This window comes from Dermacentor albipictus, unplaced genomic scaffold (assembly GCF_038994185.2).
Source record: "Dermacentor albipictus isolate Rhodes 1998 colony unplaced genomic scaffold, USDA_Dalb.pri_finalv2 scaffold_11, whole genome shotgun sequence".
Lineage (NCBI taxonomy): Eukaryota > Metazoa > Arthropoda > Arachnida > Ixodida > Ixodidae > Dermacentor > Dermacentor albipictus.
Window position 1 is genome coordinate 16,829,671 of NW_027225565.1, and position 24,342 is coordinate 16,854,012.

Sequence of the window (24,342 nt, forward strand, 5' to 3'; positions counted from 1 at the left end):
ATGACAGTGAAGTTTCTGATTAATAATTGTTTGCGTAGCCGAAAGCACAGGTGTGTGTGCTAGTTCATTCTTTGTGACAAGGAGCTTAAGTGAATGGACATTATTTATTGGTGTGGCTATTTAGTTGGCAACTTGTAGAAAGTTTCTAGTCTTGCACGAGCAGATTCTGACAGAATTTCCACGAGCACCAAACGTAAACGTGTCATTAGTACATTTTGGCAGTGTCTCCAAGACTGAAGGAGCTTTGGAAATGGCAAAGCGGTCACCTGGACTGGTCATGTGCTGTATACCCGCTGCGGTGGCTTAGTGGAGTTGGTGTTGCGATGCTAAGCACAGGGTCGTGGAAGGAAATCCCGCCAGTGTTTTGATGGGAGTGAAATGCGAAAACGGCCATGTGCCATACATTGCTGACATGTTAGAGATCCCTTGGTGGTCAAAATTAGTCCCCCCACTATGGCGTGCCTCATAATAAAGTTGTGTTTCATCAGCCTATTTTATGGTCACTGGAGGACAAAGGCCTCTCCCTGCGATCTCCAATTACTCCTGTCCTGCGCCAACCGATTCCAACTAGTGCCTGCAAATTTCATCACCCCGCCTAGTCGTCTGCGGTCCTCGACTGCACTTCCCTTCTCTTGGCACTCATTCTGTAACCTTAATGGTCCACCGGTGATCTAATCTACGCATTACATGACCTGCCCAGCTGCATTTATCGGCCTTATTGAGATTAGAACTGGTGAGGCTTAAACATTGCTAAATAACAGCCATGTCCTCTCCTGTAGAAGTCTCCCTGATAAGCAGTAACGGGGTAGGATTCCTAATCCATAAGGACATAGCGAGCAACATTGATGAATTCTACAGCATTAATGAGAGGGTAGCAGTAGTCGTAATCAAACTTCATAAGAGGTATAGATTAAAGGTAGTACAAGCCTATGCTCCAACATGCAGTCACGATGATGAGGAAGTAGATCAATTTTATGAAGATGTTGAATTAGCGATGAGAAAAGTGTAAACTAGGTATGCAGTAGTAATGGGTGACTTCAAGGCAAAAGTGGGGAAAAAAGCAGGTGGGTGAACAGACAATTGGCAACTACGGTGTCGATTCTGGAAGCACTAGAGGAGAGATGCTGGTAGAATACGCAGAAAGGAATAAGCTTAGAATAATCAGCACCTTTTTAAAGAAGCGCAGCAACAAAAAGTGTACCTGGAAAGGCCTAATGGTGAAATAAGAAATGAAATTGATTTCATACTTTCTGCCTATCCCAGCATAGTGCAGGATGTAGAAGTGTTAGGTAGGGTGAAGTGCAGTGATCATAGGTTAGTGAGGGCTAGGATTCACCTCAATTTGAAAACGGGAAGATTAAAATTGGTCAAGAAAAAACAGGTCAACCTAGATGCAGTAAGGGTAAAAGCAGACCAGTTTGGGCTGGTACTTGCAAACAAATATGCAGATTTAGAATAGAGATTAAGATGACATAGAGGTAATGAATGAAACCATAACTATGCTGGCTTCAGAGGCAGCAATTGAAATTGGAGGCAAGGCAACCAGTAGGCAAGCCCTCACAAGTAACAAAAGACCTAATAAAGAAACGACAAAGAATAAAAGTGTCCAGCTGAAAAGATAGAATTTGCGGAACTGTCAAAAGTGATCAACAAGGCGAAAATAAGTGATATTGGAAATTATAACATGAGAAAGGCTTAAGAAGTCATAAAGAATGGACGCAGCCTAAAATCAGTGAGAAGGAAAGTTTGCATAGGACAAACCAAGATGTATGCACTGAAAGATGAGCAGGGTAATAAGCAACCTCGAAGGTACAGCAAAAGCAGTGGGAAAATTCTATAATGCCTGTACAGTACCAAGAGTACTCAGGATGACTCCATTCGATACAGTAATGAACAGCATACACAAACTCTTCCTATAACTAGCTATGAAGTTAGAACGGCCTTGCAAGACATGAAAAGGGGAAGAGTGGCAGGAGAAGATGGAATAACAGTCGATTTAAACAATGATGGAGCAGACATAATGGAGACTCATGGAGGAGACTTGGAAAACTGGCAGCTCTCTATACGAAGTGTCTATCGACTGTGAAGGTCCAGAAAACTGGATGCAAACATTATACTAATCCACAAAAAGGGAGATGTTAAAGAACTGAAAAATTATATGCCCATTAGCTTACTCCCAATATTATGTAAATTATTTACCAAAATAATCTCCGATAGAATAAGGGCAACACTGGACTTTAGTCAACCAATTAATCAGGTTATCGAGAAATCCGCAGAGTACAATAAGCCTCTATATGGCTTTCATAGATTACGAAAAAGCATTTGATTCAGTAGAGATACCAGCTGTCATAGAGGCATTGAGTAATCAAGGAGTACAAACTGCTTACGTAAATGCCCTGGAAAATATCTAGAGATTCCACAGCCACCCTAATTATACACAAGAAAAGTAGGAAGATACCTATAATAAAAGGGGTCAGACAAGGAGACACAATCTCTCCAGTACTATTCACTGCGTGCTTGAAAGAAGTATTCAAGCTATTAAACTGGGAAGGTTTAGGAGTAAGGATCGACGGTGAATGCCTCAGCAACCTTCGGTTTGCCGATGACATTGTTCTATTCAGCAACACTGCGGACGAGTTAAAACAAATTATTGAGGACCTTAACAGGGACAGTGTAAGAGTAGGGTTGAAGATTAATATGCAGAAGACAAAGATAATGTTAAATAACCGGGCAAGGGAACAAGAGTTCAAGATCGCGAGTCTAGAGTCTTTGAAGGAGTACGTTTACCTCGTTCAACTAATCACAGGGAACACTGACCATGAGAAGGAAATTCACTAAATAATAAAATGGGTTGGATTACATACGGCAGACTTCATTAACTCCTGACAGGGAGCTTACCGTTATCATTGAAAAGGAAAGTATACAATCAGTGCATTTTACCTGTGCTGACATATGGGACAGACTTGGAGATGGACAAAGAAGCTTGAGAACGAGTTAAGGACCGCGCAAAGAGCGATGGAACGAACAATGCTAGGCATAACGTTAAAAGACTGAAAGAGAGTGGTTTGGATCGGAGAGCAAACGTGTATGGACGATATTCTAACAGACATTAAGTGAAAAAAATGCTGCTGGGCAGGTCATGTAATGCGCATATACCATTGGACAATTAAGGTGACAGAATGGGTACCAAGAGAAGGGAAGCGCAGTAGAGAATGACAGAAGACTAAGTGGTGCGACGAAATTAGGAAATTTGCGGGTGCTTGTTGAAATCGGTTGGCGCAGGGCAGGGGTAATTGGAGATCGCAGGGAGAGGCTTATGTCCTGCAGTGGACATAAAATAGGCTGAAGATGATGAATGTCAATTAGAATATCGGCTATCCCTGTTTGCTCTGATCCACACCACTCTTCCAGTCTCTTCGCATTATGCCTAACATTTTTCGTTCCATAGCTCATTGCTTAGTCCTTAACTTGTTTTCGAGCTTTGTCAGTCTCCAAGTTTCTGCCCCATATGTCAGCAGCGGTCAAATGCATTGCTTGTACAGCTTTCTTTTTAATGATAATGCTGTTTCCAGTCGGGATCTGAAGATGTGTGCCAAATGTGCTCCAACCTATTTTTATTCTTCTATAAGCTTCCTTCTCATGATCAGGGACCCCTGTGAGTAATTGAGCTCGGTAAACATACTCCTTCACAGGGTCTAGAGGTGCCCAGCTATGGATCATTCTTTGTCTTCTGCATATTAATCTTCAACCCCACTCTTACACTCCCCATGTTAAGGTCCTCAGTCATTTGTTGCAACTCGTCCCCAGTGTTGCTGAACAGGAACAATGTCATCTGCAAATCTAAGTTTGCAGAGATATTCGCCGTTCCTTACTCCTAAGCCTTCCCAGTTTCATAGCTTGAATACGTCGTCCAAGCATGCGGCGGAGAGATTGTCTCCTCATCTAACCCCCCTTTCTTTGTAGGTATCTCTCTACTTCTGTTGTGGAAAATTAAGGTAGCTGTGGAATCTCTGTAGATACTTTCTAAGATATTTACATAAGCGTCCTGTACTCCTTGCTTGTGTAATGCCTCTGACTGCTGAATGAGAAGAAAGGGGGTTAACTGAGGGGCCCGATTTTTATTAGTCATATCTTAAGAAGCCAACAAACACTGACACCAAGGACAACATAGGGGAAATTACTTGTGCTTAATGAAAGAAATAAAGAAACAATAAATTAATGGAAATGGAAGTGGTAGAAAAAACAGCAGATGGGGAACAATCCCACAATACTTCCTGTAAATACGCTGTGAATAGCATTGGAGAGATCGTATCTCCCTGCCTGACACCTTCCTATATTGGGATTTTGTTGCTTTCTTTCTGGAGGACTATGGTGGCTGTAGAGCCGCTATAGATATCTTTCAGTATTTTTACATACGGCTCGTCTACACCCTGAATCCGGAATGCCTCTGTGACTGCTGAGGTTTCGACTGAATCATACGCTTTCTCTTAATTGATGAAAGCTATATATAAGGGTTGGTTATATTCCGCACATTTCTCTATCACCTGATTGGTAGTGTGAATATGGTCTATTGTTGACTAGCCTTTATGAAGTCCTGCTTAGTCTTTTGGTTGACAAAAGTCTTAAGGTGTTCCTGATTCTATTTGCGATTACCTTAGTAAATCCTTCGTAGGCAACGGACAGTAAGCTGATCGGTCTATAATTTTTCAAGTCTTCGGCATCCCCTTTCTTATGGATTAAGATTATGTTGGCGTTCTTCCAAGATTCTGGTATGTTCGAGCTCGAGGCATTTTGTATACAGGGTGGCCAGTTTTTCTAGAACAATCTGCCCACCATCCTTCAACAAATCTGCTGTTACCTGATCCTCCCCAGCTGCCTTCCCCCTTTGCATAGCTCCCAAGGCGCTCTTTACTTCTTCTGGCGTTACTTGTGGGATTTGAAATTCCTCTAGACTATTCCCTCTTCCATTATCGTCGTGGGTGCCACTGGTGCTGTATAGATCTCTATAGAACTGCTCAGCCACTTGAACTATCTCATCCAGATTAGTAATGATATTGCTGGCTTTGTCTCTTAGCACATACATCTGATTCTCGCCTCTTCCTAGTTTCTTCACTGCTTTTAGGCTTCCTCCGTTCCTGAGAGAATGTTCAATTTTATCCATATTATACCTCCTTATGTCAGCTGTCTTATGCTTGTTGATTTCTGCCAGTTCTGTTCTAGTTATAGGTTTAGAGGCTTTCATACATTGGCGTTTCTTAATCGGATCTTTTGTCTCCTGCGATAGCTTACTGATATCCTGTCTAATGGAGTTACCACCGACTTCTATTGCACACTCCTTGGTGATGCCCATAAGATGGTCATTCATTGCTTCAACGCTAAGGTCCTCTTCCCGAGTTAAAGCCGAATACCTGTTCTGCAGCTTGATCCAGAATTCTGGTAGTTTCCCTCTTACCACTAACTCATTGATTGGCTTCTTGTGTACCAGTTTCTTCCGTTCCCTCCTCAATTCTAGGCTAATTCGAGTTCTTACCATCCAATGGTCACTGCAGCGCACCTTGCTGAGCACGTCCACATCTTGTATGATGCCAGGGTTAGCGCAGAGTATGAAGTCTATTTCATTTCTAGTCCGTTCGGGCTCCTCCACGTCCATTTTCGTCTATCCCGCTTGCGGAAGAAAGTATTCATTATCCGCATATTATTCTGTTCCGCAAACTCTACTAATAACTCTCCCCTGCTATTCCTAGCGCCTATGCCATATTCCCCCACTGCCTTGTCTCCAGCCCACTTCTTGCCTACCTTGGCATTGAAGTCGCCCATCAGTATAGTGTATATTGTGTTCACTCTACCCATCGCCGATTCCACGTCTTCATAGAAGCTTTCGACTTCCTGGTCATCGTGACTGGGTGTAGGGGCGTAGACCTGTTACAGGTCTACGCCCCTACATCCTGTACGACCTCCATTTTGTACCTCTTAAGTTTCACAACAAGACCTGCCACCCTCTCATTAATGCTATAGAATTTTCCTGTATGTTACCAGCTATATCCTTATTAATCAGGAATCCGACTCCTAGTTTTCGTCTCTCCGCTAAGCCCCAGTACCACAGGAGGAGGAGGAAATAACTTTATTGGGTCCTGAGGAACCCCTCCCCACCCATTCTTGGTTTAGTGGTCGGCAGGGGTTGCGGGCCGCACCCACGTTGGGACGGGAAGCCCGTGAGCCTCCACCCTTTCGTGAGCCCTCTGGACGGCCCGGAGCTGGGTCTGGTGGTCGTCGCTTCGCAGGGCGTCCACTCAGTCTTCTTTAGTGAACAAGGTGCCGCTTAACGCGGAGCATTGCCAGAGCATATGCGCTAGCGAGCAGTACGATGCGCCACAATCCGGACATTGCGGCTCTACTTCTGGTGAATAACGGCTGTCTACCTCTCGAGGTGAACGACCCTGTCTGAAGCATTCTGAATATCGATGACTGTGGTCTAGTGAGTTTAGCGTGTGGCAGCGGGAAGGTTCTCCTCGACAGCTGATAGTGAGTTATTTTGTTAAAGGTGAGCAACGGGTCTCGGTGCTCCCCTCCCTCCCCGCCACTTCACTCGCCACGATTGCCGCGGTGCGTGAGTCCTCGCGCCAGCTCGTTGGCGTTGGGAAATTTGGGGTGCGCGTCGGTCCCCGTGTGGTCTGGAAACCATTTGACGATGTGCTGACCCGCGGCTCCCTCGCTGCCGAGGACGGCCGCCGCTTGCCGCGATATCGAGCCCGAGGCGAATGCTCTGGCCGCCGATCGCAAATCAGTGTAGACGTAAGGACGTTCGGGGTCCCTCATTGCTATGGCTATTGCCACCTGTTCGGCCACTTCGGACGTTACCCCCTTGACCGATGCTGCGTTATCGTGCCATCCCAGCGTATCGAGACGGCCGCGTACCGGTCGCTGCGCCCGTACTGGGCCACGTCTACAAATGCCGCCAGTCCCGGGCAGTTGGCGGTCGATTTCAGCATTGCTAGGGCCCTCGCCTTTCGGCGCCCCTCGTTGAATTGCGGGTAGACGTTTCTCGGAAGCGGTTCTACTTTGAAAGTGCCCCTGACAGCTGCGCTGAGCGCGACGCTGCGTGCATTGCATTCTGCCTCTGCATTTATCCCTGCTTCTTCTAGGATGCGTCTGCCGGCCCTGGTGGTCGACAGCCGCATGACCTGTGCCTTGGTCTGCGCTTCGATGATTTCTGATAGTGAATTGTGGACCCCTAACCGATCGAGCCGCTCCGTGCTTGTAGTAATCGGAAGACCTAGCACCCTTTTGATGCTCTTGCGCATCAGTGTCTCTATCTTGGCCGCGTCTCTCTTGGTCCATTTTAGCGCTGAGGCGACGTAATTTACGTGACTCATGAGGAAGGCGTGGTAAAGTCTGATGAGATTGCTCTCGCTGAGGCCCCCCCTGCATTTCGTCACCCTGAGGATCAGCCGGAGCATGTTCTCCGTTTTGGACGTGAGTTTCTTGACAGTTTGCGTGTTACCGCCTTTAGCCTCAGTTAGCAGCCCCAGGATTCTTATAGTGTCCACCCTGGGAATCGGCTGGCCGGCACTCGTGTGTGATTTGATTGGTATTTGATTGATCGGCGTCAAATTCCTCATGCCTTGTTTCGAGGGCCTGTACGGCAACAGTTCCGATTTGCTGGGTGACCGACGGAGTCCCGTTTCCTGCAGGTACTCTTCCGTTGTGTCCAGCGCCTCTTGAAGGGCCCGTTCGACTTCTGCGTCGGACCCTCCCGGGCACCACACCGTAATGTCGTCTGCGTACAGGGCGTGATTGACGTTGGTCACTCTTGTGAGGCGGTCCGAGAGCCCTTCCATGGCCAGATTGAATAATAGTGGGGAGAGCACCGCCCCTTGTGGGGTGCCCCTCGCGCCCAGCGTGTACCAATCGGACGTGGCCTGTCCTATTTTGATCGTGGCTTCCCTGTCTCTGAGGAAGAAGCCTATGTAAGAGTGGACTTTCCGGCCGAGCCCCATCACCGAGATCATTTCCATTAGAAATCTGTGTTTCACCGTGTCGAACACTTTCGTTAGGTCCAGGGCCAGTATGTCCCTGGTGTCTCTTGTTACGCCGTCGATTATCTGCTTTTTGAGTTGTAACATTACGTCCTGTGTGGAGAGGCCCGGTCTGAAGCCCACCATGTTATGTGGGAAGAGGCCCTCTCTCTCTATGTACCGCGATACTCGGTTATGTATGGCATGTTCGGCTGTCTTTCCTATGCAGGAGGTTAGCGATATTGGCCGCATGTTCTCCGCCGCAAGTGGTTTACCAGGTTTTGGTATTAGTATGACCGAGGCCTCTTTCCAGACCTCTGGTACTCGTCCCGTTTCCCACGCTCTGTTGATTTCTTCAGTGAGCTTCTCGACCGACTTTCCGTCTAGGTTCCTCAACAGTTTGTTCGAGACCCCATCCGGGCCCGTAGCGGAGCATCCGTTCAGGCCTTGTAAGGCATCCCAAATTTCCGATTCCGTGAAGGGCGCGTCGAGTTCTTCGACCTCTGCCCTGGCGTATTGTGGATAGTCGCCGTCGCCTGACGGGCCCAGTGGGAGATACGTCTCCACCAGCTCCTCTAGGAACTGGCTTTCCGTTTTGCCCTGCTCCTTTTGCTTTTGTAAAATCCTATCGATTGCCAATCTCTGATTGCCTTTGGACTGCCTGTCGTCTAACAGTTGCTTTAGGAGGTTCCATTTGTGCCCGGTTCGCATTTGTCCATCTACCGATGCGCACACCTCGTTCCACTGTTGCTTGGAAAGCTCGATCGAGTGCACTTCGATTTCCTGGTTTAGTGCCGCTATTTTCGTTCACAGTCTGCGATTCAATCTTTGCGTTTTCCACCTGGCCGTGATGGAATTCTTTGCCTCTAATAGGTGTGCCAATCTCGCGTCCATCCTTTCCACGTTAAGTTCAGTTTGGACAACCCTCGTCACGGTGCTAACATCCTCTTTGAGCCTTCTAAAAAGACTGTCTAGACCCACAGGACGTTCCTGCTTTTTAGCACTGTATGTGCTTCTTTTGTCCTCCGAACCTCACTGAGCCCTAGTATATCCCATTTACGGCCCGCTAATTCCTCCAGTAGAACTACTAGACTGGTTGTGGGCTGGTTTATTCCCTGTTTGCAAGTACCCACAGCAAGACGCATAGAAACTGCTGCATCCAAGCTGATACATCAACTACTTGTGAAGCATCCAGCAAGTCCAACTTTATGTATCAGAAGTTCGCAGGAGATCTCAGTTACTGATTTTACTGACACTGTGAAAGGGTTGAAATGTGGCACAGCTGCCCCAGTCATGCTGTCTCCTTGCAGATTGAGCTTACTGCATATCTCCTGTTCTGTTTTATCTGTTGTATCGAGTGACTGATGAAGGCAGTGAGGCTGCCTGTGAGCCAGTGATCAAGAGGGAATTGAATGTAACATGGATAGCCTAATTCTTGCATTCTGCCAGCTATAGAGCCAAACTGCATTTAAGTTTATTATTGATAACTTTACATGCAAGTTTGCCATTGGTGTTCAGGCATCTGATTTGTATTGGTTCAGCAATCTTGACTTTGGTTTGGTTCAGGGATCTTGACCTTCTATGAGCAGATCAATCCCAATGCAAGACTAGCAACATCTGCATAGCTGCTGTTGTTGTGGTTTTGTAAGTTGTTTTGGTCATTGGAATTTTTTTTTATATATAATACATGCTAGAACCTTTTCTTAAAGGGGCCCTAGGTGCTCTTTATAATTGTAGAGAAATGCCTTTCAAGGTAAATCATACTATTCAGAAATACTTTGCCACATAAAAGTTCTATGTATTCGGCAGAAGAGGAGTTACTAGCAATCAAACATACCGTTTGTGGTGCTGCCACTCCTTCAATGATTTGCACTGCAAAGGCTACAGCAGAGCAGGGTGCGCCCATAATACTCTGCCTACTGAATGTTGCCGTGGTGCGCATTTCAAATTTGATTTTGGATCTGCGTGTAGATGCCACTATTTGAGATTTTACCACCTACAACATGCCAAGCGTGGTTTTGTCCTCGGAAAGCCACAGTGCCCTCAGCCAGTGGACTCGTCGTGGTGACCACGGTATCTATGCTACATAGCAGACAGCAGGTACATGCAGCTGCAGCGTTTGCTTTGTGTATGACGGCTAGAGTGCGCAGTCGCATTTATATGCTCCTGTCTGGCTGTGCTACGTAGTGTCCTGCACCAGCTTGACCGATGGATAGTAACCACATCCAGCTTGCGCATTTTGAAGTGCTGTCAATAGGTCATAACGAAGCGCAGTCTGCCAAGGTGTCTAACCAGGACTGAGCTCACACTGGCGAGCACATATGTAGTCTGACCTGAAGTTTTGCGTGGTTTGAGGCTAGTTGAGTGTTCAGAACTAGTTGAAATTAGAAAGGCGTGATGGCTACGACCCCGATAAGCAGGGTGGCTAAATTTAATTCCTACCCAGGCGCTAGCAGCCAAGCCTGAGCACAGGATGTGCTTCCTCCAGAAGTGCATAATTATTTTTGAACTTTTAAAGCAGATTTTCGCTAACTTCAGCCTGTTTATTCAACTATGTCAATAAATATGCACAGTAACAGTAGGAACAAGCATACTGATCCAAACAGCCTTTTTGATTGATGTGCGATATGTGGCCAATATCAGCCACATATGAGAATCTGCTATATCACGAAATGAAGTGTCCAGGAAAGAGTGAGGAGCAGCCTTCTGTTTAAAAGAGAGCATTTGAAAGAAAGGCAACATTGTAAGATCCATGCGCCACACACGACTACAAAATTTGACTGAGATGTTCACAGCAGCATATGTGCTCTGCGGGCTGTTTCTTCACCAAGTCCGTGAAGTTGGTTCAGGGCCCCTTTGAGGTTTTATCTTACAGGATACAATTGTTTAGAGCAGTTGAAGTCAAATACATTATGAAATCTTAATTGACTAATTTCATGGTTGTTACACCTTCATATTAGAAAGTTAGAAGATAATCGTATTCGAAGACAACATTTCGTTTTATTTTTCTGGACTGCTGGTGTTCCAAGATAAGATATTCATTATCAAATCTGACACGCTGCACAAATTTCATTCACATCTTGTGTGGTCAAGAACAGTCCAAAAATACAAGATAAGCCTTTTTATTTTTCACGAAACAAGTGCTGTGAGGTTTCTAGAATACAGTCTGTGTTGACTTACTATCTTCCTTTAGTGTATCCCTTTAACTCTTTCCTAACCATGGGGAAATTGGGCACTTTTGGAAGGATTTTGTATGATTTTTATTGTGATCATTGTACCTTCTAAAGATTTTAATTTTCGTTTAGTGTTAGGGTGTAATACGTAATATTTGTAAAAAATTTATTGAAAAATGTGTTATTTACGTTATTCTGTTAACGTGAAAAGAAAAAAAATATATGCACATTTTTTGACATCAATTGCCTATAACAGGTGAAAGTTTGTGCTACAGGTCATCAAGAACATCTTACAAAAAAAAAAATGTTTTTGGTCCAGTGGAAACTGCCTAGTGGTTTCGAGGGTCGCCTCCATTGTTCTAAATTAAAATCTGATTAGTAAATCCATTCATCCTCGGTCATTGCTGCTAGATGCATCCTAAGATCTCTTGAGACTCAACAGGGGTGCGATCGGAGATATTTTGTTCGATACGCGTTCTGTTCAGTTGCTGCAACGTCACAAAGTTGCAGTATGCAAAATTTGTGACAGCGGGGCGGAGAGAGCAGCCAATCAGGAAGCGGTCACCTCCCCGGAAGTTTACCTCCGTCGTTTGTCGTCTGCTTGCAAACAGTATACTACAAAGCCAAATGTTTCTCGTCTTCCAATTGAATGAAATCTTTGTCTAAAAATATATATTTTTTCTTCTCAAGCCCAAACACGTTTTCAAATAGCAGTACGTGTGACTACTGCAATTTATAACTATTAGGTTCTTTGCGTCGTCCCTAGGTGGTGTCGCGCACAGTGAGAAGGAAAAAGAAAAAAAAAACGACGGGAAGAGTGGCGCACTTTTCAAGAGGCAGCGACAACATCCCAGTGGCTCGCTGGCACCAATGATGTTGTCGATTTCTCTGTGCAACCAACGAATTATTTGTTTCGGGAAAGAAAAATGACGCCGGAATTCACTTTCTGTCATTTCTTCAAACGCGTTTCGCACCGCCACCCGCTCTCCTCCTTCCTCTAGAAACGCCAGCGCAACAACCTAAGTTTCCAACGGAAGCGCCATTTTCTAGAATTAAACTATGGATCGGATTCAAACGTGCCATTCTGCAGCCGAAAAGGCCGCCTGTTGGATCCAATCCAATCCACCAGACGCGCCATGCGAAGCCGTATGATCGCTCTAAACTTCTCAACTCCCGTCGCGTTCGGACGAAATGCTCGGTGGGCGGATGATTGACAGGAGCGTGTCATCATTTTGACGTCGCCAAAAACGGGGCGGCGGCTGGCGACGTCGGCGCGGAGTAGGCCAATCGCACGCGCCGGTAACCGAACGAACGCGCCGAACAACCATCTCCGATCGCACCCCAGAATTGTCAATATTTGCGCAAAGGCCCAGCAACGAAAGTATCTGCTATCTTTGTGAACTGCTCTTTGTACCACCGTTATAACTCGCCGCAGCACGGGAAACGAAAGTTTACTTCTTAGACAAGAAACTAGATGGCACGTATGGGACATGTATATAGACATACATGTCTTTGTGCATGGTAAGGAAAGAGTTAAGTATAGCCAACCTACCCTCCTCCGCACTCCTCTTTGACTTATCCCCTCAGCTTCTGGCATCAAGCGAAATGTGTGTTGTCTCAGCTCCTAGTTTCAAGCAGAAGCCACGTCGTCTGCTACGGCTGCATAGAGGTGTGAGCATGCAACTGCGGGGACAGTGGAAATTGTTCAAGTGAAACTGGTGTTAGCAATAAATTGGGGAACAGTGGCACACATCAAAGGTTGGGACTTTTACTAAAGCAGGGGTGGCACATGGATGAAGGAAGGGCTTTAGCCCTAGCCACTGACCGGCCAGTGCAAGTTTACTTTCTCTTTGATGCCGCTAAATTTTAGTGGTGAATTTGGAGGATTAAAGGGACACCAAAGGTTAAAATTAAGTCAACGTGGGCTGTTGAAATACCATCCCATAAACCTCGAAACGCTCGTTACATGCGAAGAAGGTAGTTATTTTGAGAGAAAATGCATTCTGAAGCGTCCGTGTACCTCTAGCGCAGTTCAAATCGCCCGCCCTCCGATCGAGTAGTGGTGACGTCATGGTCTCATAGTGACGTTGCGCCATTGGTGAGTAAAACGGCGCCCGCAGCGGCGCTACGGCTTTTCTGCGCAAAACATAAACGCACGGCCCGAAACAGAGCCGACAGCAGTGCGAAAGCGGAACTGTGGTGGCTAGCGGAAGGGAAGCGCGCGACGATAAGCTGGGTCTTTATTATATGATGCTAACTTCGGCGCTCGCAATGCTGGGCTGGACTTCAGCGAATTAAGCACTGATGAACGTGACCTGCTGCTGAGGGCTCGTGCTGCCGGCGTCGTTGCGTTCTACTGCGACGGCAACTGTATGTCATGGCTGTATATATTCACACATTTGCAGCTTTTCCTTCGTGAAAACCAAATGTAGCACTCACCGCCCGCCCCGTCTTCGATCTGCAGTTGTTCTTGCGCTTCGGAGAATGCAGGCAAGACCGACGGAACAGCGCTATGGGAAAGCATTGCCTTGAAAGGCACTCCACATGACTTCAGTAAGTCGACGTTGAACCCGTAATCCTCTGGACGAAAGTGCAGCGAGCACACTATGCGATTTTTCGGCTCTTTGCCAACGCGTTGTGGCAGAGGTATGGCACTAAACCACTTCGAACGGAGAGGTTCACTCGTTGGCACACAGTGATAAGTAACGTTGGATTCGCCGCTGCAACTGCCCTTGGCCAAGTTCCGCGGACCGTTCGCGCATCCCACGATATCACATGGACGTGGCATTCTCGCTGCTTGTTCCAAATGCTAGTTTCGCGAGCCAGCAGAACCAGCGCGGCACGACGCGATAACGAAGCAACTGGAACTCCAAACCACACGCGGCGCAGAGTCGAGCGAAAACGAAACCTTTCGACCACCCATACTACTCAAGGGTAACATCAAAATGTTATGTTTTCTTAAAGCCGAATAGAAGTAGACAAGTACCATTTTCTTTCATCTTATAATCTAATGAAATTATCTTTTTAATACGAGTAGTTGAGTACTAGTGACATAAATTATGATGAGGAGTGCCTTCGTCATTGGGCTAGTACCAGAATGTCACGGGGGGGGGGTCTTAAATGGTGTCATGCATTTACCTCAATTTCTCGGTTACGAAAGCTCTGTTCGTGATTACATTGACAGCTTAGACGTTCTAGAGCATTGCTTTTATCACTTTAGCTTCACAATAATCTTTAGTGTCCCTTTAAAGAGACCATAGGGAGTGCAAAGTAGATGAATATATTTGCTTAATTTTGGTGTGCAGAATGTTTTTCGTTTTCATGCAGTGGAAAAGATAAGTCCTGTTCTTCCCAAACACAGCTACTTCATGGACCATAAGTTTGCTGTACTACGTATTGCACTCACTATGAGCTGAAACACACACTTTAGCCATGTGCTTTCCCCTTGTAGCTCATACTGACTGCAATACTACATGCTACAAAATAATTGAGCTGCTCCAAACCATGCCTTCCCAAATTCACCCCTTAGTGCATTTTTCACAACCATTGTACTAAGCTTACACTCTTATTGAAATTAAGAACTTTGTAGCATTGTAAAAAGCAGATGAGTCTGGATATCTTGTATTTTTGATGCGCGGCTGAACAAATATATGACCATTTATTGGACAAGTTAGGCTGAAAGCCAACTTGATTGTTGCTGGCATTCCCTCACTGCTTATAAAAGGGTTGGCCTAAGCGGATGCATTCGGTTTGATAGGAAATATGCAAGAGGCTTCTGGTTTGAAAGCTGGAGAGGGGTGGAATCCTTTCAAGAAACAAGGGGAATGTTCCAAATGAAAATGAATTGTAAAAAATTATTTTTTATATTGAATATTTTTTGTACGCCACTGTGAGCTGACGCTTAAAAATGCTTTCAAATACTGCATTAAATAGTCATTACTGGTTGGATGAAAATGCTAATTGCAGGACTTTTGCAGCCAAAAAGTATGCATTTATATGTCCCATCCTCAGTGTCTTTTATTCTGTGTTAGCCACGATTTCGGAGACCTGTGCAGAAACTACCATGGTAAGGTGTATTTCTAGTGGCGAGACTCTGTGGAGCTGAGTGCCAGTGTCATGTGTGTCTCATGGAAAATGCACACGTGGGCTACAATAAAAACTGCCGCTTTACTTGTAACAGATAACGCCTGCAAGGCCAAGGGAACTCTCTGCACTCAGTAAGCGCCACAAGACAGTCACGAGGACCTACGGCGGCTCCCGCTGTGGCAAGTGTGTTAGAAACAGGTGAACAAGTTTTTGGCCATCCTTTTGCTGTTTGGGGAATTGTGTGTTGAAAGTTGCATCTCTAGACTAGCGTTCTGAATAGTAAGCGATAGGACTGGTCAATGCACAGTCAGTGTAGTGAAGGAACAGGGGTGGAATGACACAATATTTTTAAGTTTCTGTTTAGTTGCCATTGTACACTGTTACCAATTGGCTGATTATGGTGGATGCAGGCGAGGCACCACTCATACCAGGGACATGTACAGTCGACGTCTGTGGGTTGTTGTGTGTCTGACATTTTTGCAGCCCTGAGGCCGCAAAAATGTCAGAAACATGGGGTAATCTGAAAAAATGACTGGATGCCTTTTACTGCGCCGAAGTACTCAAATTGCCACAGGCATGTTTGAAATAGCTTTGTAGGCCTGCCAGTACACTTAAGGCATATCAGTCCTTGTACTGTGACAGTAGACAATGGCTGCATGCATGTACAGTCACCGACCATTTATTCGGACCTCACGGGGACTGCGGTAATGTCCGAATAAACAGGTGTTCGAAAAAGCAGATTAAGAAAAAAAATGAAATCCTTTATTTCCACGCGCTTATTCGGGCTCAGCACTAGGCTTGAAGAAATCGTAAATGTGCTGTTGCACGCTGTTACGTTTACGCGCAATCAGATAAGCCTGAATATCGGAGAGGGTCGTACGGTCACTCTAGGTGGCTGAAAGCACAGTCACTGTTTGCGCACGCTCCGCCTGCGACGGCAGCGTAGCACATGGTGCGTCATCGTCCGGTGGTGCAGCAGAAACCTGACGAATGATCTCGCCGCCGTCGAGTTCTGCGCATGTCAGTACAGCAGTGTCAGCACCCGTGAAACTGTCAAATGAGACGGTGTCCGGAATCGCAATGCAACCACTGCGCAGGTCTCGCTGGACATTTTCCGCGTCTGTAGGGAGCACATCGGAAGGCGACAAATCTTAGGCCTCCCGGCACCTGCTTGCCGGCATTCTCCAGCGAAGTCTGCGCGGGCACTGTCGGCGCCATTAGACACTTGACACGATGTTTCCGTCGCCGCGTTGGATCACCGAAACATCGACACAGCACACAAAGCAAACACCACCGTGCCGGCACCAGTCGCACAAACGAAAAACGTAGCCTGCTCGCAGCGTCGTGCGCGAAGAAACAAATCAGCTGCTGGATTGTCTTGACATGGCTTACTATGCTGAAACCGGAACTGCTGTAGAGCCACTCTATCGAACCAGGCAGAAACGATGATGAGCAGGGATTTCCAGTAGCGCCGCTTCGTGGGGCAGCAAGGAGGCTCTGTTCAAAACAAAAATGGCGTTCAGCAAGTCGAACTATGCGCCGGTCATAGTCGGTGCATGGTGCTCTCGATCGAGTTGGCTCAAGGAGTGTCCAAAAAATCAGAGGTTGCAACGTGTCCAAACTTTCGGCAGTTGTTATACATTATGGTCTATGGGGAGAATGGCGGTGCCGCGAAGCTGACCGAATAATCGGGCATGTCCGAATTTTTGGAGTTCGGAAAATTGGTCGGCGACTGTATAATTAAAGGACCCCTGAAACACTTTGAGCAAATTTTGTAGACATCTAGGGTTCAGCTACAGTAAAACTTTGGCATCACAATTTAAGTGAAGCATCTCTTATTGAGAGAGCTACGGACGATTACTAGTTACCGTTATCCCTTCCTTCTACTCAACTCATTTGTTGAGTGATCTGGTTAAGCTCTGCATTCACTGGCTCTGCGTCGTGATGTGACATTGTGACGTCTGCTTCCGGTTGTCTTGGCACCAGCGCGTGAAGCCTCCAACCCTCTGCTAGCTGCCTGGCTGTCTATCCCCAGTGAGGGCTATCCAAGCGGCGTGCGTTGCGAATGTTCTGTTGCAGCGTTGAGCATGTCCAGTATTCCGGCAACCACAGGGCAAGCTGGGCATTTTGATGAATGGGCGAAGGTGCAAACTAAAGCCCCTTCATATTACCACCGCTCCGATGAAGGGGCTTTAGCGGAAACGTGAGCTGCCTGACCAACCTGGAGCGGTTCAGCCACCTGCTAGTGCAGAGCTGGTTTTAACCAGCGAAACAGAGCTAATACAGTAAAACTTCGTTAAACCGTACCTGCTTGAACAGTAGTTTCGTTTTAAAAGTAGTACAGTCAAATCCCCGACTCAGTGGCCATTGAACGTAATGCGTTTTGCATCCGCATAAAGCGTACCTGCTTATTGTGAACGTATCGGTTAATACCCCTGACCCGCGGGTCCTCTAAGGTGGTTTAGGTAAGAGGACATCTACCGGAAAGGCGTTCAAGCGCAATGACAGACGACAAAGGATCATCTCCCTCCCGCTGAAGTCCCTTTGCGGGAAAGGAGATAGCGTATCCACTTTTAGAGTGGAAAAGGCGTTACTCTCGCACACAGCGTGCACAACTCGTCAATAGAAGGAAACCTACCACACGACTATGGTGCCCCATAAGTATTTTTTTACCTTATGAAAATGTTTTTTAGCAGTAATCTGATTTGTCGAGCCATGAAGATTTACTCTAGCTATGCTTTCAAGCGCTCGCATCAGGTCGCTAGTGCTGCCATGTTGAATTCCGGCAGTGTTATTTGCTGCATCGTCTTTGGTGTGATAGCATCGTGAAACCATTGTTCATTGCGCACGTAGGCCCACCTTCCACTAGTGCTGCCATGTTGAATTCCGGCAGTGTTATTTGCTGCATCGTCTTTGGTATGATAGCATCGTGAAACCATCGTTCATTGCGCACGTAGGCCCACCTTCCGCGGTTGGCGGCTTGACACTACAGTGCTGAAGCAGTCAACATGGAGCTGTTCATGATGAGTCGACGTTTATTGTTTTCCATTTTCGCCTTGGCTGCGTTTATCTTCAAGAGATCCGAGAGCAACAAGCGTCAAAGCGACCTCAACTCTTGCTTCGTCTCTAGCATTTCGCTGAGCCATGATGCAACTGCGCAGTTCTGTCATGCTATCACAATTGTGTGAATAACACATTGAATAAAACGCGTTATGCTTGCATGCACGAAGGAAGGGAGAACGAAAACCTGGGCAGCACCAGAATAAACAGCATGCACAGCAAACATGACAGCAAAATGCCGACTGTACATAGTTGCTGGACCAATTTAATTTGCTGCTAAGAGTGCAAGAACATGAATAAAATAAACGAATGTGCTCACTGTAAGCCATCAACAAAGGAAAAAAATGTTTTTGGGTGCTACAGTAGGTAAATGCAGTCAATAGTCGGCTACAACTTTAGAAAAAAAGGGGAGGCCCCACCCAGATGACCGAAGCGCGACAGCCGAATGCCTCCACGACTAAAATAGTCCCGCTCAAAAAGTCGCGCTTCTGAAATGCACAATTCTCAGTATAAATAAAAGCTTTTGTATTTTGATGACTGGTTTAGTAGAGCTGTCATGTGCTACAGCACATGCGGGATTGCGAGAGAAAAATTACCCAGTGCCTTCTACAGCGCTGCCCATCGTCTGCTCTTTAGCTTCATTGCAAGTAACAAGTCACTTGCGGAGCTGTGTCGTGGGAAAGCATATCAAGCGCTGGCAGCAAACCTTATGCGGGATTGTCACAGCACGCATTCTACAGCTTGCGTGTGCAGTGAGCACATGTGGACAGTAATCAATCGACAGTGCTACACAACGCTCAGAACACCGCCGCTAGACGCTCGACTATCTCAGTGCTGACGATCGTTCTAAGTTTAGGGCAAGAAATCTGTGTTGGAGGCTTCTTTTGCAAATATTTTCTGTTGAGACCCTTGTAGGTTTGTTTCATGCGCGCAGGCTTTCCTCATTTCTCCTGTGAATGGTTTTGCTCCATCACTTCGCCCCATTCGATGAAAAACACAGCGACACAGTGCACAAACACAACTGCCGCTGACAGTAGGCACCAAACTTTGGCAAGCTTTCCTCGTCGTAACTTCACTCGGGAGTGAAATAAAAACATGGAACAAACACGCAGGATATGTGTGTGTAGCTGTGTGCAGCCATGGGATCCTGTTTTCAGGCAAAGCGTAGCACAGTGTCAGCGATGCTCGCTGCAATATTTCTTCGCCAGATCATGGCTCAAAATAAATGCTTGTGGCACAAATGGGGCGTCGTAAGCTCGCAGTAATATTTCCGGCACCATAGACCACCACAAACAGTTGGGGAATTCACTCTGACGAGGGCTTGACGCACACAGCTGACACCACTTGGCCCAGTTCGAAGCGCAGGTGGCCATCTTCGTCGGCAGGGTGACTGGCTGTCTGGCTCATGACCTCAGTCGAGAGTGCGTGCCCATTGGTGGATGCTCTTATGCATCTGCCTCGGAGGAAGTGAACGTCCCCTTTTTTCTAAAGTTGTGCCTGACGATAAATGCATACTTTGCTGCTTTAACAAGCAGCACTATTTTTCTTGCGGCGTTCATCTTAGGAACCACCTAAGGAAGTAAGTGCAGTGCTGTGTCGTTGGCGCAACTCCATTCTTCAAAGGGTCCTTCAGAGTAACAAAAGGGGGTTTACTGCAAAGGACTTTCCTTTTGCCCATGTGTTGAGGGTATAACACGTAGTGTTTCCACTTTTCGTCGCGCAATCACGGCGGTGCGTCGTCCCCATCGGGTGGCTCATCAGAACAAGCCTCAGAGATCGGAATGGCCTCCAAGCGCCCTGTGCGTTTGTGCGTGAAGCCACATCATCATTTCGGTGCATGCAAGCAAGCAAGCAAGGACAACGAGGTCATGGCAAGGACTCGTGTCGTGCCAAAGCTTGGATAAAGAAAACATAGGGTGCTCAGCATAGAAGAAAAATTCGACATCGTGCTATCGAATGTGGCACGAAGAACTGTGCTGGCACGCGACAGGGATGTACCATTGACTATGTTGTGTGGCATTTGGAATGCGAAGTTGTTCAGCAGCACTGCTGTGACCGTGAAAAGACGTCGGCTACAAGGTTAGACTTTTCGCCATCGTTGCATCTGTTGCTGAAGTGTTGCCTAACGACAGTGATGAGGACAACACAAAGCGACAGCACAGGCAATTCAGGCCCAACAGTGGCAGAAGCTGTGCATTACGTCAGCCCCATGAATGCAATTGTCGCGATAAGAACAGCACCCCGCAATGAAAAAGGTGCCCGCGACTTCTGCAGCGCTACCGCGCCTGTGCATGGAGAACATGCAACGCCAACAAGGAATCTGCCATGCGAGTGTTTGCTGAGGAGAGGGGGCTGGCTGAAAAGCTGGCTCGCAGCTTCAGTAAGCTTGAGGCCGCTGCTGTTGCTGCTAGGTCGCCGTGGCATAAAACAATACTTTTGTCGCCTGAAGTGAATAAATAGTGCATGTTCTTGCCCACTTGCCCATTCATCGCACTCTCTCAGAGTTCTGTTTTTGACAGGTAAGTGGGCGATCTCATGCTAATTCGGTTAATAAGCAGTACTAGCGTTTAGTACTTACTTTTTCCGAGCTCCGGCCAACTACGGTTTAACGAGGTTTTACTGTACAGTCAGCGACCGAGAATTTGAACTCCACGGAGAATGTCAGTAATTCCAAACTATCGAATGTCTGACAAAAAACTAGTGTATCCAAGAAAGGTTATAATATTTACGTTTTAAGGTTTAGTAAAGCGATGAAAGGGACTAGTTGATAGATGTTAATGATTACATTGCGCTTAGCAATGTAATCATGTACATTTTAAGGCTTGTGTGCAAGGAAGAAGTGGTCGATCTACTGCTGCAAGCACTTCCACTTACATGCAACCAAGTCCACCTGTATTTGTGCCCGTTTTGTGTTGTCTCTGTACACTGATGCAAGGATTGCAAAGGCTTGAGTCAAATCTGCATGTGAAGGCTCCGGACCACACAACACATCATTATCATCCGATTCATAGTCACAGTTTGATGGTGGGAGAACTTGCTCAATTGTTTCATCGTCGTTCAGTTCGGCAGATGACACCACACTGTTGACGTCTAATAAGTCTTCAAATGTAACGGCGGCAGGAACCTGCACACCGCAGCCTAGCAGGTCATCAACGATGTCCGCATTTTAGCTCATTGTGGTAGGCGGCAGTTCAGGCTCTTCAGTTTGGGAGCCAGGCTCATACGGAGTCGGACTACAAGGGCACCGTTGGTGCCATTTGATGCGGGCTGTTGATGACATTGAGAAAAACTTCCTGGAGCCAGTACAGGGCTGTCTGGAGTGCATACTAAACAAACAAGCGCAGAATGGCAGAACGCTGTCCAGAAGGCAAATTCAACAAACGGAAGGGGGCCATGTGTCGTGGTGCTGGAATAAATGTGATGATCATGATGTTGACGTGACCTCATAATTCAGGCAAAGCCTCTACGATTGGCATTTGCAGTTAAATATGAGACGCAGTGCTGCGACCAAAGCAAGGCTTCATAGATTACCATCTAGTGTGTAATCTCGATACTTGATGTCTCTTTAGCAGAACTTGTTGGGCGAGTTGGTACATATTAGCGAACATTAACTGCGCTAACAAACGGACCACAGAGACAGCATAAGACAAGGATGGGCAAAAGGACAAGGACGAGACTTGATGTCTCGTTGAGGTTGCCAGAGTTTGGTGGTGGTGGCAGAGTTTGCGTGCGCTACAGCCGTGGATGGAGTCTGGATAATCGAATGTAGAGCTAGCGGCTGTCTGAAATATCGTATTTACACATTACAACTATGGGACCATTGGCGGTGCCAAAGCGGTAAGAACTAACGAGCATGTCTGGATTACTAGTGTCCGACATAGTGGTCGACAACTGTATTGCTGTAACCAAGTATAAAACAGTTTAAACATTTAAATGGATGTTCTTGTGATTATGCTCCTGCTGAAACTTCAGAACAGCATCAAGCTTGGTTACAGTCGAACCCACTTTCGATATGTGTTTTAACAATATATTGGCCTGGTGAGGGGCCCTTTAAAGGGCCCCTCACTAGGCCCTATAGCAAATTTTAGCTATATGCTGGAAGTTGTTACGTGTCCTCTAGGTAGCGTTCTGCTGCAAAAATGTTTCAAATCGGCTCTATAATAGCCGAGATAGAAATATTTCATAGCCGCAAATCCGATTCCAGCAGGCGGGCTCCACTGCCAAGCAAGACACTCAGAGCATGATCACATGCTGGAGCACGGCATAGTTTCGGTACCTGCACACGTGACAGAACGACCGTGGGAACACGCAGATATTCCGTTTGTGTGTTTTATTATTTCTCTAAACTTCAATTCATCAATTTAAGCAACAGATGGAACAGATAACAGATGTCTTGTACAATTCTCGACGTCGCACTGTGGACAGGAATACGTAGGCACAGGCACACGGGTATGTCATCCTCTGGCTTGGAGCGCGGCGGCCGCAAGGAGAAGGAAAAACAGCGTTCCACTCGAAATTTCAGATGTTTCTGCTGCGCGTAGCAATGTAATGCTTTGCAGACACGATCGTTGTCGCTCAGTGTATGCTCTGCACTTGTCGACTCAAAATGGCCAGACCTGGTGAGGGGCTCTTTAAAGGTGCTTTACAGTTGGCTGCTGCTCCAGCAGCTGGTACTGATGCCGGAGTGCTTACCACCTAAGCATGCTTCAAAAAACGCATTGACACTTCCTATTTTTTGTTGACCACGCTGTGCCTGCAAATGATAAGGAGGTCCTTGTTTTAAGAAGGAACTTTGAAAGTAGACATGCATTTGAAAAACAAAGCATTAGCCTCCTGTGCCTCCTACAACAAAGAAGAGTAGGCGGTTATTGTAAGAATTGGACTAACCAATGATCAAATCGTGCTGGACTGAACAAGTGTTTAATGTGTCATGCAGTCTCATACTGCATCAGCAATAAAGCAACAGTGAAGCAAACTGCTGCCCTATGTCACTGAGCCGTCGACTAGCTATCAGCTTTGCATGGGTGCCATTCTACTTTGAAGACCATAGACGACGCGCTGACACTTGTTCCTACCATGAGTTTGTGCAGTCACTAGACCATTCTATTACGTAGACAGTGCACTTGCAGGTCTTAGAAATGTGAACAACACGAAAGTGACCGCGGTTTATCGTTTGTAGTTAACGTAGGTCTCTGACAAGTGTCTTGGACTGCCAGTAGCGCGGCAACACTTTTGCAGCACGAAGGCTGTTTCTCGTTTTAGGAAAGGAACACCTTGACATAAGTGGTCAGGAATGATTGTGAAGTTTTGCCAAACCATCACACTATTTGGGCTTCCTGGCGACACACATCACATCTGTGAAAATGGCACGAGTGTCTTGAGGATCCTCTGTTGGACATGCAGACCCTTGCACTTTGTGGTGCTGTAGAAGCACCTGTGGTGAATGAAAAAAGACGACCAAACCCTACAATATCAAAAAGCAGGGGCCCAAAAGTTTGCCAGCTTGCAAGAACACTGTCATGACATATTTTTTGTTGTTCAACTGCCCAATTGCCCAAAACTTGGTGGCCCAATTTCTCAGTTTCTTCTTTATGTTACTTTGCTTGTGGAAAGCATAGCATACCGTATTTACGCGATTGTAAGTCAACCTCTCCCCCCATATCGCATGTGACAGAGGGGAAAAAAAGAGCATACCCACGGGCGCACTCCACAACGAAAATTTATTAGTAGCTGGCATGGTCACTGGATTACTCGTCCTCACTAGTGCTGCCATCCTCATTACTGTTACGGCCCCACAGCACGTTCAAGTGTCAGTGGAGCCATGCCAAGTGTAGTTTCATGCGATGCTCGTTGATGCAAAGCAAAGGTCTCAACTTTAATCTCATGCAATCATGAAATTGTTTGCACCACACCATTTGCAAGCTGTGCTGAAATACAAGCACTAGATCAGGTGTATGCACAATGTCAGACTTCTATGCAGTGGTGTGGTGAGGACGAAGACAATGTAC

At 46.5% G+C, this 24,342-nt stretch overlaps 1 protein-coding gene across 1 annotated transcript in view; it reads left to right on the forward strand.

The window, feature by feature from the left end:
• The window catches only part of LOC139051399 (large ribosomal subunit protein eL34-like), a 39,892-nt gene that overhangs the window by 1,607 nt on the left and 13,943 nt on the right, over positions 1–24,342 (forward strand). Inside the window, exon 4 of the mRNA XM_070528417.1 lies at positions 15,369–15,472. Coding sequence (XP_070384518.1) covers positions 15,369–15,472 — 104 coding nt within the window. The remainder of the gene's footprint in view (positions 1–15,368; positions 15,473–24,342) is intronic.